Source organism: Sceloporus undulatus, chromosome 1, assembly GCF_019175285.1.
Source record: "Sceloporus undulatus isolate JIND9_A2432 ecotype Alabama chromosome 1, SceUnd_v1.1, whole genome shotgun sequence".
Taxonomy (NCBI): domain Eukaryota; kingdom Metazoa; phylum Chordata; class Lepidosauria; order Squamata; family Phrynosomatidae; genus Sceloporus; species Sceloporus undulatus.
Window position 1 is genome coordinate 76,049,075 of NC_056522.1, and position 20,826 is coordinate 76,069,900.

Sequence of the window (20,826 nt, forward strand, 5' to 3'; positions counted from 1 at the left end):
TTTCTGAGAACCCTGGCCCACAGGTAATGTTTGGGTTACATTTTTTCCCTGTTCTATCTATTGCACTCTTCTTCATACAATATCCCATCCCATTCTAGGGGGTCCTAGGCTTTACAAGAAGGTTTGTCCAGAGAGCAGGGCTTAACTAGCAACTACGGGGATTGGTGAAAAGTTAGGTGTCCTAATTTGCATGGCAGGACCACCGCTTAGTAGAACCCATACTTAATAAATCCATGACAGAAGTTCATATTTCATTTTTAATCTGGGATCAAGTTTTGCTTTTTTAAACAGAAACATATATTTTCTTTTTCTCAGTTAATCAATCTTCTGTACTTTATATCAATAATACATTTTTATTGAATACATTTTATTTAATATTGATATAAGACTTTTATTATAACTTGTTTGATTTATATTCCACCCTTCCTCCTAATTGTTCAAGGTGGCTATTATTAATTGTTTAAAGTTATTATTTATTGTCTGTAGGTTCTGTGATCTGAACAGAGCTTCTTGTATTAATTTAACTCTTGTGTAGCAGGATGGGATATTTTAGCCTCCCAGGTTTTGTTGCAGAAACTACACAGAACTGGATCCACAATGTAGGCATCTTATTTCATTAGCAACTCAAGAGTTATAAGTTGTTCCCCCATGTTTTGGATACTTGCCATTTATAGTTTGTTTTTAAAGTCAGGGCAGAAACCAGTAATGAGGCAACAAATCTATTGCTTTTTGCCATTCAGGTACTTTTTTTTCTCAGCTAATGCAACATATTGCAATTAAAACTATTCCATGCCATCAGTAAGATGACTCCATTTGAGGGAAATTAAGAATACATTAATGAGAGAGGGACATTGGAAATGTCTTTGGGGTCAGAAAATACCTCACAATACAAGAAACATACATTGTACTAAAACACTAACCTGCACCTTCACCCATAATACCAGTAAATACCATACAACTCACTCAAAGTGAGTGGTGTTACTAGGTAAAAACAAACAAATTATCAGCTGTCTATAATTACAGGCATTGCCTTCTTGCATAGAAATAAGTTCCCCTGACATCAGTGAGTCTTCTCAATAAATGTGCATTTTATTGATGTGTTAGCAATAAATAGAAGCAAAATATTAAATATAAATATTAAACTATTAAGGCTCTTTTAGTAATGTGTAGAGATTGTTTAAAACAGCTTTTGAATTTTGAATTTTAAAATGTCTTAGGTGGGTAATTCATATCTTGAATTTTAACCATAGAGGCAAGGTAGTTCTCTTTCTTGCCATGAAAGTCTGCCCCATTTTGCATATGCAGGAGCATCAGAAGGGAAGAGACTAAGAACCAAGAAGATTGCAGTGCTATGCTGTCAGCATTGAGCCTTTATGTGGAATCTGATGTTATGGAGGAAGGGTAATTAGAGCTTTTAGCCTGGACGCCAACTGTGAATAGATGGGGGAGGGTGTTTGTGTGGGACATTTAAATATGATTTGATCTAGGAAATAAACTCTTGTGACCTTCACTGTAAAGCTTGGGTTACCATCTTTGCCATTAATTCACCAGATGTGACTGTTCTTCAGAAAGCTTACTCTATCTTGAAAATAAAAATGCTGCTAAGAAATTACTTGGAGGGTTATAGTTAAAAGCTCTGTGGGACTCTGATGTAGACATGTGGCTCTGTTGTCCCATCTTCTTCTTTGAATTGCTTCTCAAGAAATCTTGAATATGTGATATATTGCCCTGGCAGTGACAGATGAGAACAAGGACCTCCATGCTTGTACTGTATCAGTTTCCACACAAGTGCACTAGAGCTGCTCTGTGATGTAAATTGGGAGTTAACCTGTATTAATTTTTGGCATCCAGGACAGTATTTTAACAGGCATGAACAGATTTCCAGTAGATTAATACAACAAAACCAAAGTCAGGCTTTTGATACCTAACGTTTTGCTACTAGGGTGTGCAGCTGTGGAGCTTGCCAACAAAGTAGTGGACTGAGGAAAATTGGCCATCCCAGGGTTTTGTACTTCATCTCCCACTAGCCCAAGCCAGTATGGTCAATAGTAACAGATTATAGGAGTTGTAGTCCAAAACATCTTGAGGGACAAAGGTTCTTTCCTTCTGTTCTACACTGTCTTGTGGTGAGATAGAAAGGGACTCATATTGTCTCACCCTCCCTCTCCATACAACATTTGGAGAAGGAACAATGCCTATGGGGACTGTGAAAGAACTGAGGATATAGTCAACTCACCCCCACACAACATCTTGTTTCTTTAGTAGCTTCTCACCATAAGGCATGGAATAAAGTCCAGATCCAAGCAGTGGTCCAGGACTTTCTTTTCTTTCTCCAACCTGGCATCTACTAAGCAATAAGCTCCCCCTCTCCAGGATATTGGGAAGGGTATGCTCAACAGATTCTCTGCTCCATCCAGTGGCATGTTTGAAGAATGTGTCATGAGTCCCTGTTCCTTAATGGTATGAAGCTTTAAGCTAGTTAAGTGATAGGTGGGCATAAAAAAAGGGGGGACCCCACAGACACTTCATATCTTGTAATAGACATATTATATGTCACCTTATTATCTAATGAAGAGAACTTCTGTGTTCAGTGGGCAAAAGAAAATTTGCTGTTGAATGTGATTCTCCCTGTGTCAATGGAGTTTATCAGATAACAGAAATTGGAAGCATAATCCAATGACAATCTGAATGCAATCATGGGGTTTAGCATTATTGAGTGATAGGCTACCACACGCAATTTCGGGCAATGGGAAGCTATTTTCGGGCAATGGGAAGTCAGTTTGAATGCAATTCGAATTCACGTAAATTGGCTGAACTAGTGAATTCAAGTGAATGCGTTCTGGCTCCACTTTGATAAACTCCAACATAAGCTACTTGGCATTTCTGTTAGAACTTTGAAAACTGGGACCAATGATTTTGAAGGAAATTCATATAAACTAAAAATGCTTCTATGAAACTTGGCTCATTGTCAGTATAAAATGAAATACATTTTACAGTAAATTATCTTTCATCCTTTTTATTTAAAATTATTCTTATGTTTTCCATTCAGTTATTTTGTCTCACTCTTTCTTTTCTTTCAAGTTTTGATCTAGAAAAACTATGTCGTTTCACTATGTCTGTAAAGAAGAACTACCGTCGTGTACCCTATCACAACTGGAAGCATGCAATTACAGTGGCACACTGCATGTATGCCATACTTCAGAATAACCACATGTTTTTCACAGACATAGAAGTAAGTGCAGAGGTTTTTGGTTTTTGCAGTATGAAAAATCACTAAGTGTACACTGGAAAAGAACATGTTTTGTAACCCACGAAGGATTGTGGGGGCTTTACACTTTTGTTTACTTTGAGCAAGATTGTTTGACTTTGAACCAGAGCTGGTTGCGTGAGTTTTCTGAAGCTTTGTATGTCTCAGAAGGTCAACTTCTCAGCAAAGATCCTGTTGTCCAAGAGCATTGTTTAATACAAAAACAGGCAGGTTTTGGTACTTCAGTTAAAATCTCTGGGTTAAAAGGTTCCAGTTAGCAGAACTGGGAAGTATCCTGAGTTCCTAGAAAGTTCTACTGAAATATCAGTAAAATAAACCCACTAAATAGACTGTCATTTTAAACCCAAAATGGGACTGCTGTTTTCAGCCTTCGCCTGTTGTTTAGTGTATAATATGCTGATTCACTCTAATTCTTCGGAGTTTGTCTCATGTATTTTGTCTATTCTTTCATTCACTTGATTTCTTCAGAGGTGTAGAGTGGCATCTAGTGGTATAAAGTTAATTTTAACACTAAATACATACTCTGCCTGCTTTTTTTTTTTATCTAGCGAAGAGGTCTTCTGATTGCATGTTTATGTCATGACCTGGATCACAGAGGTTATAGCAACAGCTATCTTCAGAAGTTTGACCATCCATTGGCAGCACTTTATTCCACCTCAACCATGGAACAGCACCATTTTTCACAGACAGTGTCTATCTTGCAGGTAATAAATTGTATTCTCAAGTCAAAAGCAATCCAGATTCAAAAAGGCAGAAGTTTTAAGTATCCATCTGTGTATTACAAATGTTCACACTGGAATTTACAAGGGATCATTTCAGTTTCAGTTCTTAGAAAGAGAGTTTGCTGCACCTCAGTATAATAAATATTTTGTACAAAACATTGTAAAATTTGTCTTTATTTTAAATATTTGCATTATGCCAGTTTTAAACCCAAATGAAAACATTGGTTTTATTTTTAAAATGCACTTTATATCACCTTTAATTTTGTAAAATATTCAAAGTGATTTACAGTATTGCAGTATCATTTTAAAAGTACTATAACCATTTGTGACCTGGTAAAGGTTCAGAGCAATCCAGTGGGAGTTGGCTAGGGAAATTCCATGAATATCCTGATCTCATGCCAACAAAGAAATAAGATGAAGGGGCTGCCCTTTATTTTTCTTTCACTTTTCCTACCTCACCATTTTTCTTTCCTATTAAACCTCCATTTTGGGAGGGCAACTAACTATGACACCTTCAGGGCTAGCAAGATTTCCTGTAGATTTCTAAGGTTGTGTCCAGAGTATGAGATGGCTTTGTATCAAGTAGAACCCAAGCCACATCTGAATTTCCCCAATAAGACTCTGGAATATACTTGGAGTATTGCCAGTAGGGCAACCATGAAGACAAACCTTGCTTCCGCCAGCCAAAAGTAGCCTATGGTATCTTGTGGCCCCTAGAATATAATCCCAGAGATCACGGGATCTCACTGGAATTTGCACTGAAGTATGAAGATGTGTCTTAGGCATCCAGAATATTGCCAGCAATGTATCTAAAAGTGGCATACAAGATTCAATTGATTGAAAAAACTATATATAAAAGGTAGAGAGATCTTGTAACACCTTTGAGGCTTACTGAAAGAAAGATGTTGGCAGCATGAGCTTTCATAGATTAAAGTCTGCTTCCTCAGATACATATTCACCAAGCCAAACTTATGAACAGTGTAGTGATGCTGCCAAAATGAATATCACCAGAATTTAGAAGTAATGAGTTACAAGTAACTTTATCTGTAACAATTCATTGTTTGCAAGTAGTAATAGAGGGATAACTAGTGAAGAGTAATGAGGGTGTGTAACAGGTAAGAGCAAAATAACGTTATTGCTGTAACAGGTAAGAGTTTTGAGTTACCTTCAAAAGTTGGTTTTAATACTTGTTTTGACAGGTTTTGAACTTTGATGCCACTCTTTTACCATGTCTAAAGTTTTCTTTCCACTCAAGAAAGCAACAGAAAATAATGGAAAAATAATGAGCAGTACAACGAATAATATTATCTCTTTCCTTTTTCATCCTCACCATGAGTAACAGGAAAAATTAATTTTATAAATCATGCATGATGGACTAAATTACTTTCCAAGCTCTGAGCACCGTTATACTGAAGTCTCACTCCCACCATTTTAGAATACGCAGTGAAACTTAATCCATGGTGTGATATTGAATTATGGATTTCCCTCCTTCATAAGCCAAGTCATCATGATGGTACAATGTGAGGGAAAAGTTTATACATTATAGGGAAGAATTCATGGGGTTACATTTGATGTATATCAACTCTATATTGCTTTTAATACACAATCTGTAATGCGACATATTCTGGCAACTAATGAAAGAGTGAAAACTTTTTTTTCTGGAATTCCCTTGAAAAATTAATTGTTTTTTGAATTTTGAACAGTTTGAGAAATCCAGAACAGGGGTATCTTCTGAAATTAATTAATTAAAACGGATACATTCCTTTGCATTCTGACCCACCATAAGGACAGTTTCAGTCAAATCCAATCTAAATGTTAGTGCTTTGGAGGAAATTGTCAAAAACTCTTGTTATATAATGAGAATGATGGTGCTATGTCTATGAATGTTAAATGAGTTAAAACTGGGATGAGAAACTTGGTTGAGTCCAGGAGCCAAGTGAACCTCCTCAAAATCTATCAGGCACTATAGCTACACTACTTGATGTCCCTGAAATTCAAAAGTGTGGTACTGAACAGAAATAAAAATGCTACTTGGAGACTTCTTGCTTTGTTATAAAGAAGAATCATGTTTCCAAGAGGCTTCTGCAGACATTTCCTTCTTTCAAACAAGTGGACTTTTCCTGCATGTTTTGTTTTAGAGCTAAAACATGGAGATTGGCAAAAATCAGTGGTCTACTGCCAAAATTTGGCAGGGGCTACAAAACTGGATGAGAACGGACATATCACAGTGCCTTGTTGGTGTTCATCTCTCAATTAATTTGATTATTAAAATAAAATCAGGCCTTAAGTTAGTTCTGAATAAGATCTTTTACTGTTTCTTACATTGTTGTAGCTGGAAGGCCACAATATTTTCTCTAACTTGAGCTCCAGTGATTATGAGCAAGTCTTGGAAATCATCCGCAAAGCCATCATAGCAACCGATCTTGCTCTGTACTTTGGAAACCGTAAACAGTTGGAAGAGCTTCATCATTCAAGAACACTAAATCTTAAAAACCAAGCACATAGGTAAAGAGCAAATGAACGTTTATAATTTACCTTGAAGGCTCAATAATGACATGTTATTAGTGTAAAGGTTTTAATTTGCACTTTAAAAATCTGACTTTTTGTGAATTAATTTCTGATGTGAGTAATGTGCATGCAGATCATATTGACCTAAGTTACACTATGCCTTCAGACATTCAGATGTCCAATAGCTTTAAATGCATAATTTTATACAGTATTAAGTAAGCTTAGTAATAGAACCAAAATCTAAACTATTCATAATTAAACTGACCACTGAAATTTAATTTTCTAATTATGGTTACTATGACTATTTTTTGGCAGAATTAGATGAAATGTTCAGTCACAGAAGCCTCATCTAAAGGATTGATGCTCACCGTATTTCAGGCAAAAGAGTGTTTGTGTGAGATTTCTAATGGGTGGACAATTACCTGAGGTCAAGGAGAGGGCTTTACATATCTCTCAGCAAACTTTGAACCCTCTATGTTTTTTCCATTTTTGCTTAAATTTTTGTACTTAAAAACAAATCCTACACCCTCCAGGAGGGCCAAAACATTGTGAAACCATTCCCTAACCTGCCTAGAGGATTTGGGGTCATTTGGGGAGAGAGAGAGATTGAGAAAATAGAGGTGGACCCTTGAAGGCCTCAAAAACAGACATGGAGACTGCATGTAGTGAGCAGACTACCTTTTCTTCACCTATACTCTTTAGTTTTTGAAGGATTTTGCATTAAATAAAGGTTTGATGTTCCTCTGTTCCTTGAGCAATATACATAAATCCAGAGGCATCTTTTAGGATTCTTGCAAAATTATATCTGTCAAATTTAACTAAAAATAAATAAGTCATACTTTTGATCATAGAATCATAGGCACTTTACAGACCACCCTTTTGGGGGCGCTTTACAGACCTCCTCCGTTTCCGCCGCCAGGAAGTCTCAGCCTCAAAACAGCGAGGCTTCCCGACAGCCAAAAAAGAAGCCCCCAAAAAAGGCTTCTTTTGGCGGTGTGCTTATGCAAAGTGCCAATGGCGCACTTGCAGTGTCATAAGTGAGCTGCGACATGTGGATGCTAAGCATCCGCGACGTCAAAATGGTGGCGCCCATGTGTATAGGGCGCTGCCATTTTGTACGTACTAGGTATGTATTAGGGTTAGGGCGTCCGGAAGGGACGCCCTTTTGTAACCCTGGTACGTACCTAGTACATACTTTTTGCCCGTGCGGAACGGGCCATAGAGTTGGAAGAGACCACAAGGGCCATCCAGTCCAACCCCCTGCCATGCAGGAAATCTCAATCAAAGCATCCCTGACAGATGGCCATCCAGCCACTGTTTAAAGACATCTAAGGAAGGATACTCCACTAGACTCCGAGGGAGCGTGTTCCACTGTCGAACAGTCCTTACTGTCAGGAAGTTCCTCCTAATGTTGAGGTGGAATCTCTTTTTCTGGAGCTTCCATCCATTGCTATGGGTCCTAGTCTCTGGAGCAGCACAAAACAAGCTTGCTCCCTTCTCAATATGACATCCCTTCAAGTATTTAAACAGGGCTATCATATCACCTCTTAACCTTCTCTTCTCCAGGTTAAACATCCCCAGCTCCCTAAGTCGTTCCTCCTAGGGCATGGTTTCCAGACCATTAACCATTTTAGTTGCCCTTCTTTGGACACACTCCAGTTTTTCAACATCCTTTTTAAATTGTGGTGCCCAGAACTGGACGCAGTATTCCAGGTGGGGCCTGACCAGAGCAGAATAGAGTGGCACTATTACTTCCCTTGATCTAGACACTGTACTTCTATTGATGTAGCTTAAAATTGCATTGGCCTTGTTAGCTGCCACATCGCACTGTTGAATCATGTTGAATTTGTGGTCTACTTGGACTCCCAGATCCCTTTCACACAGTTTCATTCAGCCAGGTGACACCCATCCTATATCTGTGCATTTCATTTTTCCACCCTAATGCAGTACCTTGCATTTCTCCATGTTGAAATTCATTTTGTTAGCTTTGGCCCAGCTTTCCAATCTATCAAGGTCATTTTGAATTTTGATCCTGTCCTCTGGGGTATTAGCTATTCTTCCTAATTTGGTGTCATCTGCAAATTTGATAAATATGCCCCCGATTCTGTCATCCAAGTCATTAATAAAGATTTTGAATAGAACTGTCCCCAGGACAGAGCCCTGTGGGACCTCACTGGTCACTTCTCTCCAGGATGAAAAGGAGCCATTGTTGTGAATGAACCCTTTGGGTTTTGCCAGTCAACCAATTACAAATCCATGTAACAGTTACGTTGTCTATCCCACATTCCACTAGTTTGTTTGCAAGAATGTCATGGGGAACCCTGTCAAAAGCCTTACTAAAATCAAGATAGACTATATCCACAGCATTCCCTTCATCTAACAAACTGGTAATTTTATCAAAAAAAGAGATTAGATTTGTCTGGCATGACTTCTTTCTCTGAAACCCATGTTGACTCTTTGTGATTATGGCATTGTTTTCTAGATGTTCATAGACTCTCTGTTTAATTATCTGCTTCAGAACCTTTCCTGGTATTGATGTCAGACTAACTGGTCAAAATGTATTTTGGCCCCTATTTTTTATAGTATACATGATGCAGCACTTTAGACACTTAATACTATATGAATGTTGGATGGATTGGTGGATGGGAAGGTGGATAGATGGATTTTTGATTTCTTCCTCATATTCATGCATTCTCAGTGAGGTTCATGAGAAACACCATGCAAGGGAAACTGTTTCTTGGTAAAAAAAAAAAAAAAAACCTCTCCAAGAGCAAGTTTTCTGTGGAGCAAACCTAAGCAGATGTCAGATGCATTAACTAGGAACCATATCAATATGTGCAGATATCTGATGTCTTCTCTTACATAAGGTCTCTTGCCTTCCAAAGTTAGATGGAAAGACACTGGAGAAAAAAATCCAATATATAAAATACTATCCCATGTCATATTAAAATATAGTCCTGGTTACTATGGCGTGAAACACATGGGCCAAAATGAGCAGCTTCTAGCCACTTTGGGGACATGGTGTGCAGATGACACATGCCCCAAGTCACCTGGAAGTTGCTCCAAGGCAACTCAGGCAACTTGAGGTGGCCTGAAGATGCCGGGAAAAGGATCACAGAAAAACGCCTCCTGCTGACGGCCCTCTTTGAGAGCAGGCTGTCTGATCACCACAGTCCCCAACCAATTGGTCCACTGGCCAATTTCTCATAGCCATTTGTTTCACTCCTATATTTTAAGTGCTAAGTTCTTAGGTTTTGGAAAACTTTTAGTGGCATCTAAATTGTATCACAGTATTGCCTTTACTGTTGGCGGCTTTTTATTTTTGTTTTTTTAATTTGTTGTTCATCATTTTGGAGCTTTTTCTTTGGGTTTATTTTTTGATACATGTGGGGTTCTTTGGGACATGTTAGTTCACTGGTGGTGACGATGCACCTTAGTAATAAAGGGTAGAAAATAACCAATTCATAGGCCTTTGTTGTCTGTTTTGCATTTCATTATCAGAAAATTCCATTCACATGTGATAATTCATGCTAACTTTGATTATATGCATGTTGTTCCTGATAACTGAATTAAAAATATGTTTAAATAGTATGATAAATTTCAAGTTGTTCTATTCTAGGGATCGTGTGATTGGGTTAATGATGACAGCATGTGACTTGTGTTCTGTGACAAAACTGTGGCATGTGACTAGACTGACAGCTAGTGATATATATGCAGAGTTTTGGGCTGAGGTATGTACATGTCATTATTCATTTGTTTATCTTAATTGTATATGCAATAATCAGTTTTGTGGGGAAGAAATTAAGCTTAGCTTTAGAGATCATGAGAGCTAATTTCACTGGAGTGCCAGGTGATTCACTTTGAAAAGGAGTAAGTAGCTCATTTAGGCCTAATTTTCATAAATTGTTAACATTTGCTATTTTAGATTGCAAGTGACAGCTCATATGAAAGAATACTCTACTCCATAGAAAATTTCACTGCACATACAAATACCTTTATGTTGCAGAATAGAGGAAGCTAGTGCTTTTCTCCCTGACATCTAAAATTTGGGTGAAGAAAATTAAAATAGAGAACCACTCATCCTATGAGTCTCTGTCTAAAAATTCAGACACAAAATTGTTTCTGTATGTGCTGTTTGTGAGAACTATGCTTTGGAACCTAATTTGTACTGGAGCTCAATTGGAACTTTCTTCTCTCTTGATTATGTCTTCTAGAATAGAACAACACAGTAGCATCTGGTTTTTTGTTTTGTTTTTATTCTTCTCCTTGTTTTAGCCAAATTTATTAGCAAAAAATGTGATTCCATTCATGGTTTCTCTGAATGAAAGAGCTCTTTGAAAAAAATATATGCTGAAATACAATTCCCATTCTTTGGCAAGTAGTATACTGTAGAAACAGGATTCCTGCTCATGGAAAGTCAAGAGGAGGATCAAGATTGTTCAAACCTTCCTGTACCTCCCACCCTTTCTATATAGTTCCCTTATGTTGGTTGTTCTAATCAAAGATAGCTCTGAATTTAATTCTCTTAGTCAAGTAAATGGTCAAATACAGAAAAGCAGGTGTGTGGGGAAAAGGTTAAATACCCAGTCCTTTAATTGCCCTTCTCTTCTCTTCTGCAAGTTCCATGTTCCTACTTACCATGTTCAGAAACAAAGGCTTGCTACCAAACTGCTAGTTTCAGGCTGAGTTATTGTTGTTTTTATATACTTTCAAATCACCTTTGACTTATAGTGACCCTAAGAATAAGAGATCGTCAAGAGCTCATGCTAATGACAGTCCTGCTTAGGTCTTGCAAACTCAGATCTGTGGTTTTCTTGACTGAATCAGTCCATGTGTAACACAGAAGCTTACCGCACAGGTCTTCAGGGCTGTTCTCAGAACGGCCCGGCAGGAAACGGAATGAGTGGGGGACAGATTTTACCACACACTCCAGTCCCTCACTCATTCCGTTCCCCTTCTCTTCTGTTCCCATTCCATTCCAGAGGGAACGCTTTTTGAGAACTGTTCTCAAAAATTCCCCCCTCTGGAACGGATTGAGAACGGAAGAGAGAGGGGAACAGAACGAATGAGGGACTGGTGTGTGCGGTAAAATCTGTCCCCCACTCGTTCCTGCTCCTTCCGTTCCATTCTCAGAACGGACCAAGAGGAATAGTGCGGTAAGCTTCACAGTCTTCCTCTCTTCCTGCCTTGAACTGTTCCCAGAATTATCATTTCTTCCAATATTAGTTTGCATAGATGGATTTAAATAAAGCCATTCCTTCTAAAAGAAATGTAATGTATTCATTCTCAGGATGTTAGGTGGAGCAATCCACCACTGATGGGCTTATCGTCTTGCACAAATCCGAGACAGCGGGTGCAAACATTCTTTTTTGACTGTTTAACTGCCATGGCCCCCTTCTCTGTTAGTTTTTAATATCCTGCCCTGCCAACCAGATGTGTTTCAACACTTCTCCATTTAGATACCATAAATAGTGCAGAAAATGGATTAAAAAGGGAATAAAAAAGATAACAATGAAAAAACAGCAGTAGAATCAGAAGAAAGAGACAAAATTAATGAGTCACAAAGATAGATGACTACAAGTCAGTGAGTCTTTGCTCAGCAACGGAAGGAAATAATACAAAAATGTGTCCTTTCATTGACAGATAGTAACTCTGAAACAGAGATGTGATATAAAAACATACTTGTAAGGACTCCGGGCAGAAGCACAGGTCCAATTCAGATGATGCAGCACCTAAATAAAATTAAATAAAATCAAACAGTGACAAAAGAAAGCTGTAACTGAATATATCAGCAACAGAGGCTGCTAAAAAACCTGCTTAAAACCATTGAAGAAGTGGCGGAGGCGAACAACACATACAGGGCTATTTTCCCCACAAATGGATGGTCAGAAGACAATCTGGGATGCCATCTTGAGAGCAGCAGTTGAATGGCATCATTAAGAGGCATCATTAAGAGCAGTGTATCTGCATGGAAAAAAGAATATACAAACAGATTATCTAAATCAGAATATTTTTAAGCCGGGAGAGTGGTCTTCACATACAGAGGTATTCAAAGATCTGGAGAATCAGACAGGACCATTCATGACAGATCTGTTTGCATCAACAAAAAATCAAAAGTTAAAAGAATATTTTTAATAGATGGAAGCAAAAATGCAAAAAGTCAAGATGCATTAGCATGATGATGCCCAAAATTTATTTATACCCTACTCTTCAGCCAGATAGGCTCTTAGAGCAGTTTACAGATAGTTAATTAGACATTTCCCTGCCCTCAGGCTTAAAATCTAAAAAAGACATGACACAAAAGGAGAAGAGAATGGCAGTGGGAAGGGGAAGGGGAATAAGTCCAGCGGTTCTTCTCTCCCTATGAGGCCAGGACAATGGTAGATGGACTGGAGGGAGGGTTCTTCTTACTTTAGGCGAGGCCTGATGGATCTGGCTGGCCTTTCTCTCCCTCTGAGGCTGGATGATGTCGGATGGCATGGAGGGAAGGCTTGTCTTCTTAGTTTAGGCCAGGCCTGATGAAGCTGGATCGCCATTCTCTCCCTTTGAGGCTGGATGATGTCAGATGGCAAGGAGGGAGGGCTCATCTTCTTACTTTAGGCCAGACCTGATGGGGCCTCAAAGGACTCAATTATGCATTTCCACCCATAAAAGTTATGCCACAGGTTATAAACAAAATCCAGAGCAAGAGAGCACACGTAGTGCTCATAGCTCCACTTTGGCCACGTTGGCCATGGTTTCCATGGCTGATGAATCTTTTGGTATCAGCTCTCATAAATCCACCAACAAGAGCAGATTTACTAAGCCAGGGTCCAGTAACCCATACCAACCCACAATGGCTGAAGTTGACTGCATGGGAATTGAAACGAACAGGTTAGTAGACTGTGGGATATTCAAGAGACTTCATTGATACAATTATGACATTAAGGCATAAAACAACACAGGAAATATACAATAGAACTTGGAGAAAGTTTGCATCCAAAGTGTAGAGAAAGGAACATAGACTTAAACATAATTGAATTGAGGCATGTTCTACAGTTTCCACAGGACAGATTAGTGAAAGGGTTAACACCAAACATGATAAAAAGACAAGTATCAGCACTGTCAGTTGTATTGTCATTTCAAGATTTTTCAAACTTTATCAACAAATGAACACATCAAAGGGTTTTTATGTGGAGCGACTTTAAAATAATTCCCAACAACTCACAGATTCCCAAGTTGGGATTTAAATCTTGTGTAGAATAGATTAATGAAATCTCCATTCGAGCCCATAAAGGAAGCCTCATTAAGACAATTATCAATGAAGGCATTTTTCCTAGTGGCAATCACATTGGCCAGATGAGTCTCTGAACTGACTGCATTCTCGATAAATCCTAGTCAATGCAAATTAAAACAAAACAGATTGGTATTAATAATAGACCCAACATTTCTACCAAAATGAATAATATAATGAATAAATTAGTAAGGAATTTAATAATAAGCTCTACTTACCTATGCTTATCCAAATCTGTCACATGCAGAAGAGAAGCAGTAGCACACTTTAGAAGTCACAAAGGCTGTACGTACCTATATAGAAAGAACAAAAAATATCAAACAGTTGGAAGCTTTGTTTGTCTCTTTTCATGCTAGGACAATGGGTCAAAAAACATTGGCAAAAATGAGTGCAAGAAGGCGAAAAGCATGCGTATTCCAATGTTACAATTTCAAAGGGCAAACTAGACCAAAAAAAAAAAAAAAATGGTCAGTGGCAACAACAACGACGTATGCAGTCACAACCTCTTTACAAGATGTGTGTGATGCTTCTGATTGGAGTAATCCAAATAGTTCATAAAACATTCATAAAACATGATAAATTTAAGTTAGCAAGAGCTTCCTTTAGAAGAACAGTGCTGCAAGCAGCAGTGACAACTTAAAATGAAATCCCACTCTGAAATGGGAAGATGGGGTACAGCTTCATTCATCAGTAGTGGATTGCTCCATCTGCCATCCTAAGAATGAGAAGCTAGACTTACCGTGAAGGTTCATTCTGGGATGGCAGGTTGAGCAATCCACACCTCCCAGGAATAAGGGTACAATTAGAATAAGAGCAGCAGAAGGGCGCTAAGAATAAAGTGACAGGGCTATATAATGAAACTAATGGAGAAGGGAGCCGTGGCAGTTAAACAGTAAAAAAGAACATTGGCTGTATGGTATCTAAATGGAGAAGTGTTGAAACACGTCCGGTTGGCAGGGCAGGATATTAAAAACTAATTAAAAACTAAAAAAGCCATGGCAGTCAAAAAAGAATGTTACCTTCTGTCGTCTTGGATTGGTGTGAGGGTATAAACCCATCAGTGGTGAATTGCTCAACCTGCCATCCCAGAATGAATCTTCACAGTAAGTCTAACTTCTCATTTTTATATTTATATGTGTGTGTATGTATGTAGAATTTATACATGTGTTTGTATTAAATTCACATTGAATTTTAAATCTGGCAATTGTTTTCAAAGAGATTTTGTTTTTATTTAAAAATCATTTATATATTTAGAAATTGTTTAATTTTAAAATCTGATACGTGATTTCCCCAGTTTCTGCCATGATCTGTATATGTAATTTAGATTATTAGGTTATAAACAGTAATCATTCTTCTCTCATATTGTAAAATCATTATCTGAATCCCTCTCCCCATATTATTTTCAATATACTGTATTAAATTCTAAATATGTATCTCTTTATAAATAAGAAACATTTGGGGTATAAATAATTAATAATTTTTAAAAATAATATTATTTCATCCTGTTCTTTCAGGGTGATGAAATGAAGAAGTTAGGTATTCAGCCTATTCCTATGATGGACAGAGACAAGAAGGATGAAGTTCCTCAGGGCCAAGTGGGTCTAAAATCTTAGATGTATATAATATAAAGATTTTCAGATATCTACATACTGCTGGCTTTCTTGTTTTTAACAGTCCGGTTATAATTCTCTCTCTCTCTCTCTCTCTCTCTCTCTCTCTCTCTCTGTATATAAAAGCTAGTAAATTAGAATGCAGTTGGAGAAACCAAGGCAAAAACTGTACAGAAACATGATCAGAGTAACTGTTGTAGGTTCTCCTGTATTGATAACTGAGACTGCTGAAGAACTAAATAACAGTACTATTTCTAATGTGAAGTCGAAGGCTTTCATGGCCGGCATCCATAGTTTTTGTGGGTTTTTCGGGCTATGTGGCCATATTCTAGCAGAGTTTCTTCCTGACATTTTGCCAGCATCTGTGGCTGGCATCTTCGGAGAATGTTTGCCTGGAAAGGATTTGGCTATATATACAGTGGGCCCTTCTTATACACGAATTTTTTATACACGGATCCAAGCATACATGGTTTGAAAATGTTCAAAAAAAGTATAAATTTCAAATATCAAACCTTGATTTTCCATTTTTTATAAGGGACACCATTTTGCTATGTCATTATGTTTAATGGGACTAGAGCATCCATGGTTTTTGTTATATATGAGGGATCTTGGAACCAAACCCCAGTGTATAACAAGGGCCCACTGTATTGTGTGACCTGGAAAGGCAGGAGGGATTTGCATGTATATAGAGTGTGAGGGTCTGCACAAGAGGATTAATGTCTGCTTGATTAGTGCTCATTGTCTGCTGGGAAAGCCCTGACCCTGGGGGATTTCTCATTTGCATTTATTGAGTCTTTATCTTGCTATCTTTCAGGACTGGTAGCCAAACCTTGTTTAATTTAAGGGATTCCTCTTTCCTGTTGAAATTGTCCAGGTGTTTGTGGATTTCAATGGCTTCCCTGTGCATCCTGACATGGTAGTGGTTGGCATGGTCCAGAATTTCAGTGTTTTCAAGCAGTATTTTATGCCTAGGATGGTTTGTCCATTATGGGGACTTTGGTGAACAGGGAGACCAAAGCTGATTAATATGTCTCCCTGTTCACCAAAGTCCCCATAATGGACACCATGATACTCATCTGACAGAATTTTCCAGAAGACATCACATCACATTACCTCACCACAAGCTATTTCCAGTGGGACAATGGATTCTACGAACAGAGAGATGGGGTAGCAATGGGAAGCCCTCTAAGCCCTGTGATAGCAAACTTTTACATGGAACACTTTGAAAAGCAAGCCCTGGAAACAGCACCGAAAAAGCCCACAACTTGGTTCCAATACGTGGATGACACTTTCACCATTTGGAGCCATGGAGAGGAAGACCTGGCTGTATTCCTGAACCATCTGAACAACATCCACCCCAACATCCAATTCACTATGGAAAAAGAAAAGGAACACTGCCATCTTGGATGTCCTAGTCATCCGCAAACTGAACCAACGTTTGGGTCACACAGTATACAGAAAACCCACACATACAGACCGATGCCTGCACAAGAACTCCAACCATTACCCGGGACAAAAAAGAAGCACAATCAAAACACTGGTAGACCGAGCAAAACGCATCTGTGAACCCCACTTCTTGGAAGATGAACTGAAGCACTTGGACCGGCTTCTACAGGCTAATGGTTATTCCAGCTCAGACATCAGAAGGGCTGCCAGACCCAGGAAAACCCAGAGGAGTGAAGACAAGCAGCCACCCACTTCTATCATTTTTTTTGGCAAGATTTATTCAGAGAGGGTTTGCCTTTGCCTTCCCCTGAGGCTGAGAGAATGTGACTTGCCCAAGGTCATGCAGTGGGTTTCCATGGCCGAACAGGAATCTGAATCCTGGTTTTCACAGTTATAGCCCAGTGCTCAAGCCACTACACCATACTGGCTCTAAAATCATATTTATTCTATTTTAATCCAGAACAAAGAATGAAGAAGACTCCTGACACAAAATTGGTATTTCTTATATATGGGAGTGGAGGGAGAGAGCAGTTAATTGTATATCAGTAATTCCCCTGCCAGGTTTGTTTGGTTGTCTGCCATTTTGATTTACTCAGTGCACCTTATGGTGATTTCTATACTGTTGTTCTTTAGATTGGGTTCTACAATGCTGTAGCTATGCCATGCTATACCACGCTTGCACAGATTCTCCCTCTCACATCACCACTACTTCGAGCATGCAGGTGAGCAGTACAGTATAGTTTTTTGACCTGACAGTAATTTAATGTACTATCTACTTTTACATGAAGAGTGAAACTATACAATTATTTCTGTTCAAATGTTCTTATTTAAATGCTAGTACAAACAACTTATGAAAAATTATTATCTTTTTGTTATTTAGGCAAATGGAAAGGGGAAAATATTTTTATTTGTCTGTCTCCCATTTTTAAAAAGGAATAACAAAAGGAGACCAGGTTGCACAGTGACTTTATTTCTCCAGTTCGTTGTCTTTATGTCTGGAAGCAACAGAGAAGGACTTCTGTCAGGGCTAGTAAATTGTTATTAAATATTAATATTCATTTTTGCTATCATGTTTGCAATCTTTAAAGAGTGTTAATATGTGGTTTTCCAGGAGATAATGATGATGTTGGTGATGATACTTATGTATAGGCCATCTTTTTCTCAGTTCGAGGGCTCAAGGCAGCTCAGAATGACTTTTTAAGAAATAGTTAAAATTCATGAAATATAAAAGCTAAAAAGTAATAAACTGTAAAAAGATTAAATCCAGTGAAAATATAAACTATAAAAAAACCTCAAGAGCACAAGAAAAATAACAAATACAAATGAGCAGAAGTATCAAATATATGAAATATTATAGTTTTGGGGGGGTTTCCCAGCTATATTGCTGTATTCTAGAAGAGTTTATTCCTGACGTTTCACCTGCATCTGTGGCTGGCATCTTCAGAGAAGATATTGAAGATATGAAATATTGATTTTACATGCTTAACACATTTTTCTCATTCATGCTTCTGTGTTTATTCTGTATAGAGATGTTACCAATGTTCTTTTCTGAAAAGTGATTTTTAAAAAATTATTGTTGCTGAAGCCTTATTTTCTTCTACTTAACCTTACTTCTATTACATCTGGAGCATATTTATCCAAGAGCTGAATAACCAGCTGACACTCAAATTTGTCATACACAACTACATTTATACTTAAGAGGCTGATGTTCAGTCACCCTAACTTCTATCTTTCAACAGCCAGTGTTTCTTGGCTGCTTTCCATTTGAGTGTAACAGCCATCTGACACTAGTAACCCTCTGTGGTCAGGTTCATTACAAGTCAGTCCTTGGTTTATGTTCAGTATCAGGTCATATTTTTCCCTATCATTTTAGCCAGTTAGGTCAGTACCTATGCCCTTGGCAGTACACAAACATATCTGCTTTATTATTTATAAATGTTCCTGTTTCATTGCTATCCAGGCTTCGGGGGCTTAAATTTTGCAAAATACAACCAAAGCAGTGCTCTTGCAATAACAGGGCTCCTTTTTTCCTTTCCAAAATATGTCTCTTTTCCAGGACAAGGTCTTTGTTTGGATTTTACTAGCCTCAACAAAACGCCTTCTCAGTTGTTTCCAGAGCTAAATTTTTTTTTTAAAAAAATGGGTTGGGGTTAGTATGAGCCACTATGTTTTTGTTTGTAAATCTGTATTGCTACCCCACATAAAGAGAAGTACTAATCCTATCTTCACTCCCATTCATATGCAGTCATCATTGCAAATGAAGTCTTAACTAAATGTGAACTGCTTAGTGGTCATTAAAGCTTGAATTGGTTTAAATCCAATACCATGACCATTCACAAAGCAGTGATGTTAACACAAACAACTAGGCATGGGCTAGCTAATCAATACATGTAATATGCTGTTTGAGTTTAGATTAGAGGTGACAGGATTGACTGTCTTCATAAGCTTCAAATCTTGATGAGACTGAATCTCCTGATAGGTTTCAAACTATAGTCTCCCTTGCAAATTCTCAGGATGGCAGGTGGAGCAATCCAACGTTCTTGGGTTTAACCCCACATGCCATCAAGGCAGGAGTCAATGTTCCTTTCAGTTATCCCCCCCCCCATTTAGACTCCTAACCCCCTTTTCCAATGGATTTTTAATTGCTTGCCTTGCCGTCCACTCAGAGGTAACCCCTTCTCCGTACATTTAGGAAACAATGGAGGATAAACACGTTAAATTAACAAAAAAATAAGAAGGGAGAAAGCAAAGACAGTAAGATAAAAATGAAAACAATGATGATGGAAATACTGATGCCAAGAAAAACACAAACCTTAATGCATCCTGACCAGATGACCGTTGCCAAGCATTTAAAGACTAAACATTTCTTTAAAAATATTTAAAGAAAATGTTTTTGCGCTCCAGTGAGAGTGAAACAGAAGACACCCAAACTTGCTGCATAAGGGGAAATGAGACTGAGTAGATGCCAGGCTTACTGCCCTCACATACTGCTGGAAATCAAAGGAAAATGACGAACAAGTGTAAAAACGATGAGATGTATGACAAACAGAGTGATACATACCTGGCTAAACATGAGAAAAGCTGTACAGAAGTAGCAGCTTCTTCTCATTCTGAAAGTGGCAACCATCAGGCAGGTGAAGTCTGAGCTTACATTTTGACCTCCCAGTAACTGCTGGAGGGGGTAGAGATAACTTGGGAGACTCAGCAGCTAGCCAAGTAATGGCATCCACAGCAGCTGCTCCTAAAAAATAAAACAAAAGACAGTAATTAAAGAGACAGGCAGCAATTCGTCTTCTGACATTAACACTGCCAACATAACAACAGAGAACACCAACAAAAGGGGCAACAAAGAAAACCAAATAAATAAAGAATTATTGTATTCTCTTATAAATTTAATTAAAGAAATGCCTGGGCAAATGAGACACATGAATCCAGGAAAATGTCACGTACACAAAAACAGCCGCATGTGTCCAACATTACAAGTGCAGACAGTCATGCACCAAGTCAGTTTATAACAGATATTCAAAAAATGGTAAAAGAGAGTGTGGTGTCTGAACAGTTCAGTTTAATACAAAGCGCAAAGCATTAAAAAAAATGGACACATCCACAGTAGTTAAAGGGGCAAAAAGAGATAAATATAGACAAACAAAAAAGAGACAAGCAAATGACACATTTAATGAGGATAGGGAAGAACATATCCCATGTAAATGTATCAAAAAGACCAGACATATGGAGGAAACACAGGACATCTCAGAAGAAGTCATGTCAATAGATGAAGTAGAACTGGAGGAAATAGAGCAATATGATTCATCTGAATTCGAACAAGAGGAAGAGATGGTACCAGAAAGATTATTTCAAACAGACAAATTTAGAAGTATGCTAAAGAAAGTGTTAATAACCTTAGGATTACAAGAGGACATGAAAGAAGCACAGTTGAAGGAAAATAGAGTGAAGGAGAGAAAGATAGCATTAGTAATAAAAAAAACCCAGATACCACAA

At 38.1% G+C, this 20,826-nt stretch overlaps 1 protein-coding gene across 8 annotated transcripts in view; it reads left to right on the forward strand.

The window, feature by feature from the left end:
• The window catches only part of PDE10A (phosphodiesterase 10A), a 398,987-nt gene that overhangs the window by 367,682 nt on the left and 10,479 nt on the right, over window positions 1-20,826 (forward strand). For 6 of the 8 annotated variants that reach the window (XM_042479399.1, XM_042479409.1, XM_042479381.1 and 3 more), the window contains 7 exons: window positions 1,306-1,401; window positions 3,082-3,232; window positions 3,817-3,972; window positions 6,323-6,495; window positions 10,118-10,229; window positions 15,286-15,366; window positions 17,461-17,549. In XM_042479399.1, coding sequence (XP_042335333.1) covers window positions 1,306-1,401; window positions 3,082-3,232; window positions 3,817-3,972; window positions 6,323-6,495; window positions 10,118-10,229; window positions 15,286-15,366; window positions 17,461-17,549 — 858 coding nt within the window. The remainder of the gene's footprint in view (window positions 1-1,305; window positions 1,402-3,081; window positions 3,233-3,816; window positions 3,973-6,322; window positions 6,496-10,117; window positions 10,230-15,285; window positions 15,367-17,460; window positions 17,550-20,826) is intronic. The other 2 variants (XM_042479371.1, XM_042479390.1) reach the window with 1 other exon arrangement.